The 16,295-nt window shown below is 41.6% G+C and overlaps 1 protein-coding gene across 1 annotated transcript in view; it reads left to right on the top strand.

Annotated features, from left to right (window-relative positions):
• Positions 1-16,295, top strand: part of washc4 (WASH complex subunit 4) — a 133,676-nt gene that overhangs the window by 29,986 nt on the left and 87,395 nt on the right. The window contains exons 6-8 of the mRNA XM_043713263.2: positions 4,661-4,728; positions 10,535-10,617; positions 15,242-15,284. Coding sequence (XP_043569198.1) covers positions 4,661-4,728; positions 10,535-10,617; positions 15,242-15,284 — 194 coding nt within the window. The remainder of the gene's footprint in view (positions 1-4,660; positions 4,729-10,534; positions 10,618-15,241; positions 15,285-16,295) is intronic.

Here is a 16,295-nt window from a genome sequence, read left to right as displayed (position 1 = left end):
AGTTGCCAATCATCATGCCCTTCCTTCAACCAAGTCTCTGTGATGGCAATAACGTCATACTCCCAGGCACCAATCCAAACCCCAAGTTCATCTGCCTTACACACTATACTCCTTGCATTAAAGTAGATGCATTTCAGGCCACCAGTTCTTTTGTGCTCACCTGCTCACTGCCTATTCTTGGAGAAAGTGAGGACTGCAGATGCTGGAGATCAGAGCTGAAAATGTGTTGCTGGAAAAGCGCAGCAGGTCAGGCAGCATCCAAGAAGTAGGAGAATTGACGTTTCGGGCATGAGCCCGAAGAAGGGCTCATGCCCGAAACGTCGATTCCCCTGCTCCTTGAATGCTGCCTGACCTGCTGCGCTTTTCCAGCAACACATTTTCAGCACTGCCTATTCTTCCCTTTATTAATGTTATCTTCATAATTCTTACAGTCTGCAGTCTCCACCTCGCTGTCTACTTGTTTTCTCTTCTGGTTCCCAGTCCCCTGCCACATTAGTTTAAAACCTCCCCAGCAGCAGTAGCAAAATCTCCCCCAAGGACATTGATTCCAGTCCGGTTCAGATGTAGACCGTCTCTTTTGTAATACAGAACCGGTCCCAATGTCCAACAAATCGAACCCCTCCCTCCTACACCATCTCTCAAGCCACGTGTTCATCCTGCCTATTTTTTTCATTTCTATGCTGGCTAGCACATGGTACTGGTTGTAATCTCGAGATCACTACCTTTTGAGGTCCTCCCCTTTAACTTCTCGCCTAACTCCCTGAATTCTTCTTTCAGGACCTCATCTCGCTTTCTACTTATATGTTGGTGCCTATGTGCACCAAGCCAACTGGCTGTTCATCAAGTCAACTGGCTGTTCATCCTCCCCTTTTAGAATGCTCTGCAGCCAATCAGTGACATCCCTGACTCGAGCACCTGGGAAGCAACATACCATCCTGGAGTCCGGTTTTAGGCCACAGAACCACCTATCTTCTCCCCTCCCAATAGAATCCCCTATGACTATGGCCCTACTAGTCTTTTTCCCACCCTTCTGAACAGCAGTGCCTGCCACAGTGGCATGATCTGGAGAACTGCTGAGCCATCTCCTCCAACAGTATCCAAAATGGTATACCTGTTTTGGAGGGAGATGACCGCAGGGGACACCTGCACTGCTTTCCTACTCTTTTTTATTTTCTGTCTTTTGTCACTCATTCACTGTCTCCCTCAGCAAGTCTAACCTGCGGTATGACCAGTTGGAAAAAGCGGAGAGCTGGTGACTAGAGGGGGAAGGGATTGTAGGTTAGACAAAACCCATTGCTGCTCTTTTTGTGTTGCCAAAGCCCACCTCCAGAGGCTGAAAAGAGTTTGGAAAAAGGTATCTCTTGGATTCTGTACCATCAGGATGTCAAGTGAGAGAAGATTCATCCACCTGTTTTAGGACTTGGGGTAGAATGCAGGTGAGAGCAACTCAAGGCCAGAAATGGTGTGGATCATGAGAGATCCTGTGTACTCAAGGCCGGCTTGGAAAAGCAGTAAAATAATCGTCCCCCTGTTAGTGCAGAAAGTAATATGCGTGCTTGTAACTATACAAAGTCATCTTTGCATTGAATATTTAAGGTGCAGTATACTTTATTTGGAGTTTTCTTCCTGGTTGAATTATTTTGATTTTCTTTTCCTTTTTACTGTAAAAACAATATTATGCAAAAATCTTGTATATTGGTTTCCTTTCTGTTAGTTCATTTATATTCCTTTCTGTGGGGATTGTAACAGATTGGGGGTTGTCTGGTATCTGAAATTTTCCAGAATTTAAACAAAAAGATTTCAATTTTAGTTTTGCTGTATTTGGTGGCAGTCAATTTGGATACCTTGTAATGCACAAACAATTTGGGAAGAATGGATGTGTCCCTTTAGTGCCTTTGAGCTATTAACAAATGTTAAGGCTCTGGCAAAGAAATTTAGGATCAGGATCGAGAAAAATAGATTTTTGAATTTGTAGCTCAACATTTGAAGCTTAAGGATTGATCTGTGTTCAGGTTGGATTAGTTAAATTTGTTAGAAAAAAAAATTCAAAAGAGAGAACTGCAGAAACTTGAATTCAAAAGAGATTAGGAAGTGAAATAGAATGCAAGGACTTGAATTAGTTGGAAAAAGACTCAAAACTGGTACTTTGGAAGAGAAATGTGAGGAACACCATAGAGTCAAGACCTCACTTTTTTGATTTGGCAAAGAATATTTGCTTGGGACCTAAACTGAATGAAGAGGGGCAGAAATAATAACTTGTGTATTTGAGGAAATTGCTGCAAAGCTAAAGTGGATGAAAGACAATAAGACTGCTTTTGTGGGAAAAGCTTTGGAGGTGTACTTGCCTCTTTCAGAAGAACAAGTCACTGTGACTGAGGAAAGAATGCTGTGCTTGTTGCCTGTGAGTTAAAACCCGAAGCCCAGAGACAGCAATTTAGAAAGTTGAAAAGAAAACAGAGTCAGCAAAGGTTGTGAAGACTTTGAGAACCTTAGGGAAATAATTGTGAACGGAGAATTTAAAGATATTGTCTCTGGCAAAAGGTTCTAAAAAAGACAAGAACGTAAAATAAAGGATGCTGCAACCTTTGTGGATGATTATAGGTTGAGTCACCGGCATATTTGTAACAGGCCCCTGTTTGGAATCTCCCAGAGAAATGGAGGGTTTAATCGTGGGGAAAAAAAAAGTTGGTTGAGGTGAGAAAGATAGCAAAAATAAAAATACAGGCACTTATCAGTGAAAGTGAAAGCCTGGAGTTTTATTTGAGGGGAACAATTTGTGATTTTGTCCTCAATAGTACATGTAACGGGTGAATATTGGAAATGGAAAAGCAAATCTGTAGCGTTAGAATGGTCACACAGTGTCTCTCGAGAATTAGTCAATGGATTTGCTTTTTTAAATGATGATCAGGGTACAGGAAGCATAAAGTGTTCCTAATTTTGTAAGGCGAGAGCTGATGTTTAGCTTAAGAGATATAGGAACGATCCAGTTACTGGGAGTGTCAGGTCATGAGAAGCTCTCTTTAAAAAGATGCAGAATTTAAGAAGTATCATTAGAATTGGTTACCCATTCTGTTCTACAGGTTAATTTATAATGTGACTACATTAATGGTCTTGTTACTGTGGGAGGCATTCCTAATTTGCCTATTGAAGAGCTGGATTTTTTGGGGGGGGGAAATTACTTTCCTGGGGGATTTCTAGTGGATTCTGGAACACATGCTAGGGTTGAGGTGCCTGTAATGTTGTGGGATGAATTTCTTGGATTGCTTCCGGACGAGGCAAACAAATTTGGTATGGGAGACAGTTTGAGGGTCGATTTTCAGTATTTATCAGGATTTAAATGAAGAAGTTTAACAGGTCTTCTCTGTTTGAAGCACAGTGGATGAGGAGCTTGTGCCAGGCAGCATATTCTGAAGCTGAAAAGGACATATGTGGTATTGCGTGAAAAATGATGTTTTGATGAGGAAGTCAAGACCTTTCCACAGGTGGTTGATGATATACGGCGATTGTCCATTTAAAACGTTATCCTTCCTTGTTACCATAATGAATTTCCATGAGATTCCAATTACAGGTTATGTAGATATTTGGGACAGGATATCAGGCAAGAATAATGACGTATTGGTTACCCAGGAATAGAGTTAATTACCAGGATATTGTCAAATTGTTAGGAAGCCCCAGCCTTCAATCAACCAGACCCAGTCAACCAATAACTATTTTTGAGCCATTTAGCAGGGTTCATGTTAATTGTGTTGGATCCCTGGAAAATCTAATTGGACCATAGGTGTTTCTTAAATCATGAGAGATTTGTTCATTTGGTTTTCAGAGACAGTATCCTTGAGAAAATCACAGCGTAAGTTGAGAGTCAGGAATTCATTTGTTTGTAACTGGGTTTGGATTGCCAGAAGAAATTGTGTACTTTAGTAAAAGAGTGACTCACCTCAGATTATCACTATGATCCCAAGAGTCTTTGGAGGGATATCCCCAAATGTTCAAAACTATGCTTAAAGCCAATTGCCTTAAGTATCCCAAGTCACTTAAAAAGATATTCTTCTCGCAGGGTTCAGTCCTTTTGAATTGATCTATGGGTATAAGGTTAGGAAACCTGATCGATGAAAAGAATATGGGTATATGTGCAGATGGGCCTGGTCATACCCCTGTGCGAGGTGGATGCAGGAGAAACTACTCCAATCATACAGAACTCTGAGACTCAATCCAGGAATTAGGCCAAGATCAGGGAGGAGGTACAATTCTTGCTAGGTTAATAATGTAATTAAGCCCAGGTAAAGTAATTGGAGTTCTCTTGTGCTGGTACTTAAACCAGGAGGTTCACAGATTCTGAGATTTAATGTAGTAACTAAGACATGTTAAATTAATATCTCTTAAGCGTATGGAACAATGAATATGTCCTCTTCTGTCTGGGCCAGAAGATCCAGGTTTGAGTCCAACTTCAGGATTTGTTGACCACAGAAGGGTTAATGTTGATTTTTTAAAAATCAACCACATGTTGATTTTTTAAAAAAATGTCCTGGTCCAAAAATTCATAAGCATCCAGTTTAATCATCCACGGAATATGGGAATATGAACTTCTGTAGCTGGATCTGCATTGTTCATCCATAATTGCTGTTGAGGTAGTGATACACAATGACCTTGTTTTCTGTTATAGTTACAGATTCGAGCATGGTAGAAGGGGAGTCACAGATCCAGATGGGCAGATTTATTTCTTTTTTACAGGTATGATGTCGGTTTTAGTTTCATGGTTGTTTCAATCATGATCTTTTTATCCCCTCAGTGTACAGCTTCAGTTTACGAGCTGATTTCAGACCCTCCTCTTCAGGGAAAGATCTGATTTATATTGACAAAAATAAAATGCTGGTGATGTGAAATAAAAATAGAAATTGCTGGTGAAACTCAGCAGGTCTGGTGTGGAGAGAGAAACAGATAACGTTTTAAGTACAGTGACTCATCTTTGTTAACTCAGTTCTCCCTCCACAGACGCTGCCAGATCTACTGAGTTTATTTTTAACACTTAATGGATTGATATTGAAATTGTGTCTTTTCGCCTGGCTTCTTTATCTTTGACTTAAATGTGGGAGAAACAGGCTGATAATTTTGTGTGCTTTCTGTTGTCATGTCTTATTCATCTCGATGAGCTAGATTTTAAACTGTTTATAGATTCTCATTGACAAAGACTTGGGTCTCCTTTTGATTTTTTTTTGAAACTCCAAGTTAACAGTGACATGAAATTCTACATTTTGGGGTACTTACAAGCTCTGTCGATAATGCAGAGTTGCTATAGTATAGATTAGGGGGTTACACCAGCAAAGAGCTATAGTGTAATATGTGGATGTTCTTGGTGCTAGCAATGAAATTGCTGTGAATTTAGCAGTAAATCTAATGCTGGATTAAATTAAACTTTTTATTGACCTGTACAAGAAGGACGGATTGCACCTAAATTGGAAGGGGACTAATATACAGGCAGGGAAATTTGCTAGAACTGCTTGGGAGGATTTAAACTAGTAAGGTGGGGGAGTGGGACCCAAGGAGATAGTGAGGAAAGCGATCAACCTGACACTGGTACAGTTGAGAACAGAAGTGAATCGAACAGTCAGGGCAGGCAGGGACAAGGTAGGACTAATAAATTAAACTGCATTTATTTCAATGCAAGGGGCCTAACAGGGAAGGCAGACAAACTCAGGGCATGGTTAGGAACATGGGACTGGGATATCATAGCAATTACGGAAACATGGCTCAGGGATGGGCAGGACTGGCAGCTTAATGTTCCAGGATACAAATGCTACAGGAAGGATAGAAAGGGAGGCAAGAGAGGAGGGGAAGTGGCATTTTTGATAAGGGATAGCATTACAGCTGTGCTGAGGGAGGATATTCCCGGAAATACATCCAGGGAAATTAATTGGGTGGAACTGAGATATAAGAAAGGGATGATCACTTGTTGGGATTGTATTATAGACCCCCCAACAGTCAGAGGGAAATTGAGAAACAAACTTGTAAGGAGATCTCAGCTATCTGTCAGAATAATAGGGTGGATATGGTAGGGGATTTTAACTTTCCAAACATCAACTGGGACTGCCATAGTGTTAAAGGTTTAGATGGAGAGGAATTTGTTAAGTGTGTACAAGACAATGTTCTGATTCAGTATGTGGATGTACCTACTAGAGAAGGTGCAAAACTTGACCTACGTTTGGGAAATAAGGCAGGGCAGGTGACTGAGGTGTCACTTTGGGGCCAGCGACTATAATTCTATTCATTTTTAAAATAGTGATGGAAAAGGATAGATCAGATCTAAAAGTTGAAGTTCCAAATTGGAGAAAGGCCAATTTTGACGGTATTAGGCAAGAACTTTCAGAAGCTGATTGGAGGTAGATGTTTGCAGGTAAAGGGATGGCTGGAAAATGGGAAGCCTTCAGAAATGAGGTAACAAGAATCCAGAGAAAGTATATTCCTGTTAGGATGAAAGGAAAGGCTGGTAGGTATAGGGAATGCTGGATGACTAAAGAAATTGAGGGTTTGGTTAAGAAAAAGAAGGAAACATATGTCAGGTATAGACAGGATAGATCGAGTGAATCCTTAGAAGAGTATAAAGGAAGTAGGAGTATACTTAAGAGGGAAATCAGGAGGGCAAAACGGGGACATGAGAGAGTGTTGGCAATTAGAATTAAGGAGAATCCAAAGGGCTTTTACAAATATATTAAGGACAAAAGGGTAAATGGGAGAGAATAGGACCTCTCAAAGATCAGCAAGGTGGTCTTTGTGTGGAGCCACAGAAAATGGGGGAGATACTAAACGAGTATTTTGCATCAGTATTTACTGTGGAAAAGGATATGGAAGATATAGACTGTAGGGAAATAGATGGTGACAACTTGCAAAATGTCCAGATTACAGAGGAGGAAGTGCTGGATGTCTTGAAACGGTTAAAGGTGGATAAATCCTTAGGACCTGATCAGGTGTATCTGAGAACTCTGTGGGAAGCTAGAGAAGTGATTGCTGGCCACTTGCTGAGATATTTGTATCATCGTTAGTGAGGTGACGTGCCAGAAGAATGGAGGTTGGCAAACGTGGTGTCACTGTTTAAGAAGGGCGGTAAACAAGCCAGGGAACTATAGACCAGTGAGCCTGACCTCAGTGGTGGGTAAGTTGTTGGACGGAATCCTGAGGGACAGGATGTATATGTATTTGGAAAGGCAAGGACTGATTAGGGATAGTCAACATGGTTTTGTGCATGGGAAATCATGTCTCATAAACGATTAAGTTTTTTGAAGAAGTAACAAAGAAGATTAATGAGGGCAGAGCAGTAGATGTGATCCATATGGACTTCAGTAAGGCATTCGACAAGGTTCCCCATGGGAGACTCGTTAGCAAGGTTAGATCTCATGGAATAGAAGATACAGAATTGTATCTTCTAAGGGGCAAAGGTAGAAGACAGAGGGTGGTGGTGGAGGCCTGTGACTAGTGGAGTGCCACAAGGATCGGTGCTGGGTCCTCTATGTTTTGTATTTACATAAATGATTTGCATGCGATCATAAGAGGTACAGTTAGTAAGTTTGCAGATGATACCAAAATTGGAGTTGTAGTAGACAGCGAAGAAGGCTACCTCAGATTACAACAGATTCTGGACCAGATGGGCCAGTGGGCTGAGAAGTGGCAGATGGAGTTTAATTCAGATAAATGCGAGGTGCTGCATTTTGAGAAAGCAAATCTTAGCAGGACTTATACACTTGATGGTAAGGTCCTCGGGAGTGTTGCTGAACAAAGAGACCTTGGAGTGCAGGTTCATAGCTCCTTGAAAGTGGAGTCACAAGTAGATAGGATAGTGAAGAAGGTGTTTGGTATGCTTTCCTTTATTGGTCAGAGTATTGAGTACAGGAGTTGGGACTTCATGTTGCGGCTGTACAGGACATTGGTTAGGCCACTATTGGAATCTTGTGTGCAATTCTGGTCATCATCCTATCAGAAAGATGTTGTGAAACTTGAAAGGGTTCAGTAGGCTGAGCAGGCTGGGGCTGTTTTCCCTGCAGTGTCTGAGGCTGAGGGGTGACCTTATAGAGGTGTACAAAATTATGAGGGGCGTGGATAGGATAAATAGACAAAGTCTTTTCCCTGGGGTCGGGGAGTCCAGAACTAGAGGGCGTAGGTTTAGGGTGAGAGGGGAAAGATATAAAAGAGACCTAAGGGGCAACTTTTTCACGCAGATGGTGGTACATGTATGGAATGAACTGCCAGAGGATGTGGTGGAGGCTGGTACAATTGCAACATTTAAGAGGCATTTGGATGGGTTTATGAATAGGAGGGGTTTGGAGGGATATGGGCCGGGTGCTGGCTGGTGGGGACTAGATTGGGTTGGGATAGCTGGTCGGCGTGGTCAGGTTGGACCGAAGGGTCTGTTTCCATGCTGTACAGCTCTATGACTCTAATTGATGCTGGTTCATATTAGCACAATAGAATTAAGTTCTAATAGGTATTAATTCATCATAAAATGTATTAGTAAAATCAGGACATAGAAGAAAGCCAAAATAGAAATTGCTGGAGAAACTCAGCAGGACTGCCACCATCTTTGCAGAGAAAACACAATTAACGTTTTGAGTAAATGGTTACTGAATTTGCAGCAGGTTCTGTTTTCTGTCCCTACAAATGTTGTCAGATTCACTGAGTCCTTCCAGCAATTTCTGTTTTCGTTTCTTTCAGATCTCCACCATCCACAGTCCTTTTGATTTTAATAGTAAGAAAACCTTCAGTCGAAGTTTAATTTTGGCTGCAGTGCTTCGAAAATGGAAGTACAAAAGTTAAGGCACATCTTATGTGCACAGTTATATGGTAACAATTACTTGAAGGAACAAAGACTTAACTTCCATATTTACTATAGCATTACATTGAATGGGCTTTCTCTCAAACTTTAAGCCATGTGTCTGCTATTTCTTTGTATGGTTTCTTGGGACTGAGAAAGTTGCCTGCATGGATTTTGCGCTGCACTCTTATATATAACCACTCCTTGAGTTAAGCAATTATCACACCAAAACATTTCTTTTGAATGCAAAATCATGAGTTTTCTGATCTTCCCAATTTCATGATTAGCGACTTTCCATGGTTAGTTTAAAGAAAAATGCAGCCAATTGTAAGGATCATGTAAAAGTAAATTCAGCTTGCCTGCATTATTCTAGTATACAATAATGAAACAGATAATTAAACTTCTAAGTTAGTTTTACTCTGCATTGTTTATGTATAAATTAATGACTCGATTCATGCCTTATATGAACACTTGCTTTTGGCTGGTGGAGTGTACTGTCCCTATCTTGGATATAATTTTTCCTGTGGCTGCATTGCAGTGACCTCTGATCTCAACAGTTGCCATGCTTGTATTTACTGGCTACATTTTTCTGCACGGAAACAGCAATGCATGGGTTCTACTAGAGTTGGGTTTTTATTGAACAAGTAAAACTGTTTTACTGGCAGGTTGGTCATTAATTAGATAATTAGCAAAGAGTAGTAGGGAATTGATTTTTTTTATGCAGTGAATTGTTGTGCTGAATCTCTTCCTGGCTGTATTGCACATTCTTTTCTGGGATTTTCTGATCCTGGCTGAAGAAGAAATGTCCAGTCCACAGTTTCCTGGAGAGCTCCCAACAGATTGCAGTAGAGTGGGGAAGAGATGGCAAGTCACCTTTTTATTGAATTAGTTGTCTTACTTAATAATTATTTAAATGTCCATTCATTTAATGAACAGGCAAAGGGAAAGTAGAAGCATGGGTGGATGGTTGAAGTTGGGAATGTTAGAGGTGATAATTGGGAAATCGGGGCAATTGACTTCTAGAATTACCCAGCTGTTGGACTAAGCTTTAAATTGTATTGTATTTCCTGGCTACTTATCTCAGTAAGTCACAGATCTGTTCAAGTCTCCATCTAAAGCTCAGTATCAAAGACCTTTGAGCAAAGTCCTGGGGAGTAGGTGATCCACCCGGTGAAAGTTTCCATCCAAGCCCCCACATTAGGATATCCACAGGGTCCTAATATGTATATCTTAGGTCTACAATGATCTCAAGTCCAGAAGACTTGGGTTGTTGCAGTCTGGAATTAACTGCCTGAAAAAATGAAGGAGACTAGATGATGACTTTCAAAAGGAATTGGATAGCACATTTAAACTATAAAATCATAAAGAGAAGGAATTAGATGAGTTGGCTAGCTTTTTTCCAAAGAGCTGGCACTGGCTTGATTGGCTGAATGGGATCTCATACAGAACAATTGTTGCAAAAGCTATTTAGAAGCAATTTTTATCAATGTTTTTCAGTTGCATCATTCTTGAACTGAGCATGAAACTTTACATCCAAAAGCAACCTGATAATCAAGAAGAAAGCTGCTATAGTTCATTGCACTGGTGAGGTTGTAGCAGGAGGACAGGCCTGGGTGCTCTTTTCTTGTGGGACCTCAGATAATTTGTCAAGATATCACCCTGAGTAACTTAGATTTCCAAAAATTTTGAATAGGAGTGTTTGAAGGTATGTCTAAATGTAGTTGTTTTTACTTGTAGGAGTTATCTTGTTTCGTTACAAGATGTTATGAAGTGGTAATGAATATTGTTCAACAGCTCGCTTCACTCTACGCAAGTAACAAGTAAGTAAACTCTCCTTTGGGTTTTAGTGCATTAGGGACTTGCAATGAGAGAAGGAAAATGGCGTAACTTTGTGCATTAAATATGTTAGCTAAACCTGGTAGTCAAGTTGAACCTGAATTATAACCCCACCACCAAATATCAAGCCTCAATACTTAATGTTTCCAGGACTCTCACTGACTTCATTTCTTTAAGGGACATTTCCTTCAAAGCTTTCCAATTTACAATCTGCCTCCGTGCCAAAATCATCAGACGGGACAGACCTGGCAAACACATCTTTTCATCCTGTTCCTGTCTTAATGTACTTATTTCTTCTGATCTGAACTCATATTTTTCTGCAAGGTTTGTGAAGGTTTGTAGCTCAGGTTGAGGTTTAGGGTGTAGGTTTGCTCGCTGAGCTGAGCGAGCAAACCTACACCCTCATATTTTTCTATCCTCATCCAGTCGCCTTCTACCTACGTTTGTTGACTCTCTGTTTTATGTCATTTCAGCAGTTCCTATTTAGAGTTATAGAGCTGTACAGCACAGAAACAGACCTTTTGGTCTAATTTGTCCATATCGATCAGATACTGAAAATGTGTTGCTGGAAAAGTGCAGCAGGTCAGGCAGCATCCAAGGAACAGGAGAATCGACGTTTCGGGCATAAGCCCTTCTTCAGGAGGGCTTATGCCCGAAACGTCGATTCTCTTGTTCCTTGGATGCTGCCTGACCTGCGCTTTTCCAGCAACACATTTTCAGCTCTGATCTCCAGCATCTGCAGCCCTCACTTTCTCTCATATCGATCAGATATCCAATATTTATCTAGTCCCATTTGTCAGCATTTGGCATTTATCTCTCTAAGCCCTTCCCATTCATGTACCCATCCAGATGCCTTTTAAATGTTGTAATTGGAGCAGACTCCACCACTTCCCCTGGCAGCTCATCTCATACACACACCACCCTCTGTGTGGAAAAAGTTGCCCCTTAGGTCCGTTTTAAATTTTTCCTCCCTCACCTTAAACCTATGCGCTCCAGTTTTGGTGTCTCCTTCCTTGGGAAAAAGACTTTGGCTATTCACCCTATCCATGCCCCTCATGATTTTATAAACCTCTATAAGGTCACCCGTCAGCATTTAACACTCCAGGAGGAAAAAAGCTCTCGTCTATTCTGCATCTCGCTATAGCTCGAACCCTCCAACCCCGGCAACACCTTGTAAGTCTTTTTTGCACACTTTTCAAGTTTCACAACATCTTTCCAGTGGCAGGGAGACCAGAATTGAACACAGTATTCCAACTAATGTTACAGCTATACAAGACATGACATCCCAATTCCTATACTTAATGCACTGACCAAAATAAGGCACATGTGCCAAATGCCGTCTTCACTACCATGTCTACTTGTGACTCCACCTTTAAGGAACTATGAACCTGCACTCCAAGTCTCTTTGTTCATCAACACTCCCCAAGACCTCACCATCAAGTGTATAGGTCCTGCCCTGATTTGCCTTTCCAAAATACAACACCACATATTTATCTAAACTAAAGGTCATCTGGATGTAGGTTTGCTCACCATACGAGGTAACATCAGTGAGCCTCCGGATGAAGCAGGAGGCTCACTGATGATGTTACCTAGTATGGTGACAAACGTCTGAAACCGAACCTTCCAGCTCAGCGAGTAAGCTTACATCCAGGACCTCAACTTGAGCTACAAATCTTCTCAAAACTCGCTAAACTTCATCTGCCACTCCTCATATCATCAGACAATTTTCCTGGCCTGAAATGCCTTCTCTTCATTGTGGACATTCAATTCCTCTCTGTTGCCATCCCCAGTTAGATGATCTGAGCTCTCTCCATTCTTCCTTGAACAGAAGCCCAACTGATTATAGTATCATACAATATAGAAGAGGCCTTCGGACACATTGAGCCTTTACTGCCAAAAATATGTTAGGACCTACACTAGGCCCACTTTCACGTCTTGAATGTTATGAAATTTCAGTTGCTCTTCAAAGTATTTTTCAAGGTTATGAGGATTCCTGCCTCAATTACCCACCAAGGCAATGCTTTCCAGACCCCCACCACCCTCTGGGTGAAAACATTTTTCCTCAATTCCCCCCTAAACCTCCTGTCTTTCACTTTGGGAGGAAACTGGAGCACTCACAGGAAATCCACAGACATGGAGAGAATGTGCAAACTCCACAAAGATAGACAGTCAGCTGCGGGTGGAATCGAACCAGGGTTTCTGGTGCTGTGAGGCAGCAGTGCTAACCACTGCGCTGCTGCAAAGAGCAGGGAAGTCATGTTGGAGCAGCACAGAACTTTGCTTAAGCCACAGCTGGAGTACAATATACTGTTGTGGTCAGTACTCTATCGGAAGGATGTTATTGACCCTTTGACTAAAGGAAACCGCAGCTTTCTGGTCACCATGTCCATTCCCCTCCTAATCTAATACTTCTGTCGGGTCCTACTTCAACCTTCAGGTCCAAAGAAAACAACCCAAGCTTCTCCAACCTCTCCACTGAAATGCTCCATCCCAGGAAGCACCCTGGTGAATCCATGTTCCCTCCAGTTCAATCACATCCTTCCTGTACTGTATCCAGCTTTGGCTTAACCAAAGTTCTGTACAGCTCCAGCATGACCTCCCTGCTCCATGGTACAGCATGGTGGCTCAGTTGTTAGCACTGCTGTCTCACAGCGCCAGGGACCCTGGCTTGATTCCAATCTCGGGTGACTCTATCTTTGTGGAGTTTCCACATTCTCTCCGTGTTTGCGGATTTCCTCCAGGTGCTCTGGATTCTTCCCATAGTCCAAAGATGTGCAGGTTAGAAGGATTAGTCATGCTAAATTGCCCATAGTGTCCAGGGATGTGGAGGCTAGGTGGGTTAGCTATGGGAAATGCAGGCTTACAGGGATGGGGTGGGTCTGGGTGGGATGTCCTTTAGAGGGTCAGTCTGGATTTGATGGGCTGAATGGCCTGCTTCCACACTGTAGGGATTGTATGATGTAATCTATTTTATGACTAATAGTGGCTTGAATGCTGCATTAACAACAGTATTAACTTGTCCTGCCACCTTCAGGAATCTGTGGATAGCATCCTAAGATCTCTCTGATCCTCCTGAGCTTCCTCATGTCTAGCCATTCTTTGAATACTCCCTTGTCTTGTTTCTTCTTCCAAAGTACATCAGTTCACATTCATCTGCATTAAATTGCATCTGCCCCTCTGACTAATTGCTTATATCCTCTTGTAACCTAGCACATTCCTCCTCATTGTCAACCACCTGGCCAAACCAGGTGTCATCCACAAGCTTACTAATATCCACCATCACCAGCTGTCAACATTCTGTCTTACATCATTTACAAATATCAGAAAGAATAAGATACCCCATCAGTGAACATGTGATCCCAATTCTACTTCACCCTCGTATGCCTGGCTCAGCCTATTCACTCCAGCCATAATTTCTCATCTTGCTTGTCTCACTTCCTCCAAATAAAAGATGTGGCTGTAGATACCTGCCTGGGTCCTAATTATGCCGGTCTTTGTTGGGTATATGGAAAGGCAACTGGAACATCCCTTGTTCCAGTGCTACTTGGTGTAGGAAGATTTCTCTCCCATAACTTTCTTCTGGTACTCTGAGGAATATATTGGCGCTATTTCCTGCTCTCCTTTGGAATTGGGAAATGACTTCAACTTTGTTTCCAATTTTTGTCCTCTTCTCTCTTTCACATGTTCCATCTCCAAATCTTCCCTTGCTCAACTTTCCAGTCTCCACTTCTGGGCTGTCTGGTAATATTCATTATAAGATCACCAACACACACTTTGCCTCAACTGCACCTGCTCACACTCAGCCTCCTGGAAGGACTGTTCTCTCAGTTTTTCTGTCACACTTGTTCTGACGCTGCCTTCCATAACATTGCTTCTGATGTGTCTTCTTTTAACCTCAGCCGTGGATTCACCCCAACACACTATCTGACAGGACCCTCAACAGTGTCTGGTCAATTTCCTGCCCTTTTCCTTTTACAACTGTTACTTCCTCCCAGAACCATGATTGAGTTTTTTTTAATCTTCAGCTCTCCAGACTCCACATTCAAAAAATCGTTTTCTGCCTCCCTCCAGCATGATGCAAAGTCCAAATACTTTGTCATCCTCCCCTGCCCTTTGAGAACTCTGAAACAACAGTTCCTTCCACAATACCTTTGTCCAGTACTCCAACACCTCCAATGTCCTGTCACTTTCCCAGGGCACCTTGCCAAGCAATCTTAGGAAATGCAACCCTGACTTTTTAACTCCTATCCAAGCACTCCTTCCAGGTGAAGCATAGATTAATTTGTACCTTTTGCAGTCTAATTTGCTCTCTTTGCTGATCCTAAATGTAGGGATTTTTGCTCAGGTCCTTTGCTTAGTAATCTCTTTGCTCAGTCTGCGAGCATGACCGTGAGCTGCTTGTTTCTTGTTTTTTCAAGCATTTTCTTACTCCCATCTTCTCATTTCTGACCTTGGCCTGTGTAGTGGTTCCAGTGTTACGAGGGAACAACCCCTTACAGCCTTCAATGCATTCAATCCTATTACTTTTGGATAGAGTATTATGGTGTTTTACATTCACTTGAGGTGGATTTGAATCTTCCATGTCAATAAAGTACTTTTTTCCCTTAGAACTGCACCAAAAGTCATAGAAACGACTGGCGTTCATTTTCAGGTGAGTTGAGTTCAACTATAATCAAAGCTATTGCAAATCTAAACAGCCTGGAGCGTTTTGCAGAAGCTCTAGAGCTGTGCTTGAGACCCAGTTTGAACAGAAGATGAACTCTATTTCAGTAATTTCTTTTTATTCTTTTTGTAATTCAAAATGGTGCCAGATTGTGGTGGCAAACATTTTTTTCACTGTATCTTCCTAGATATACGTGACAATTAAAGCATTCACTCACTCAATCATTGGAAATGATAGTTCCCTGGCACTTGTTTGGTTGAATGTTGTTTACTCTTTATCAAAAGGATTCTGGGTAATCTAAGATGGAGGGTGAGAAAGATTTGTGGCTGTAAAAGCTGCTCCTTTTTTTCAGGTATTTTGGGAGTTGGCGATTATTTCCTTGAATTCCAGGAGCAGTGACTACTATTTTATAAACTGTTGCATTATTTTGGAACTTTGGGGGGGAAGAAAATCAAAACAATGGCACTTTAAAAAGGAGGAAGGGAGACAAAGGCAGAGACCACATGGCCAGAGAGAGAAAAACATGCATTGTTATCTGACATAGCAGTGAATCTGCACAGCTACTGCCTTTACTGTTTGAGTTCAAGTATCTCTGGACATTGGAGTGTGACTAAGAAAAATTAAAAAACAAATTCACAGCTGATGTTGGAGGAACCTGTTTGGGAGTGCTCACAGCACAGGACAAGCTATGTACATAGTTTTAAGTATATCCTTGCTGGAAATGTGCAATGGTGAGTAGAGTGGGTTCTTTTTTTTTGATTAAATGTTTGATTAAGATCTGTCTCTTGATTAAATTTTGAAATATAGAACATAGGTACTAAGTTAGCTTGGAGCAGTGTTTTTTAGAGCAGTAAGGTGGTGCTATTTTCTGGGTCTGTAGATTAAGGTGCAAAGATGGCTTTTTGTAGAGTGATGTGCTCTTCCTGTTGGATGTGGGAGATTAGGGAGCGTTTCCATGTACTGATGATTATGTCTGCAGGAAGTGTGTTTGGTTGCGAA

The sequence above is a fragment of the Chiloscyllium plagiosum genome, unplaced genomic scaffold (assembly GCF_037043375.1).
Source record: "Chiloscyllium plagiosum isolate Xiang-an unplaced genomic scaffold, Cpla_swu_hap1 HiC_scaffold_23, whole genome shotgun sequence".
NCBI lineage: Eukaryota > Metazoa > Chordata > Chondrichthyes > Orectolobiformes > Hemiscylliidae > Chiloscyllium > Chiloscyllium plagiosum.
This window is presented reverse-complemented; position numbering and strand designations above follow the sequence as displayed.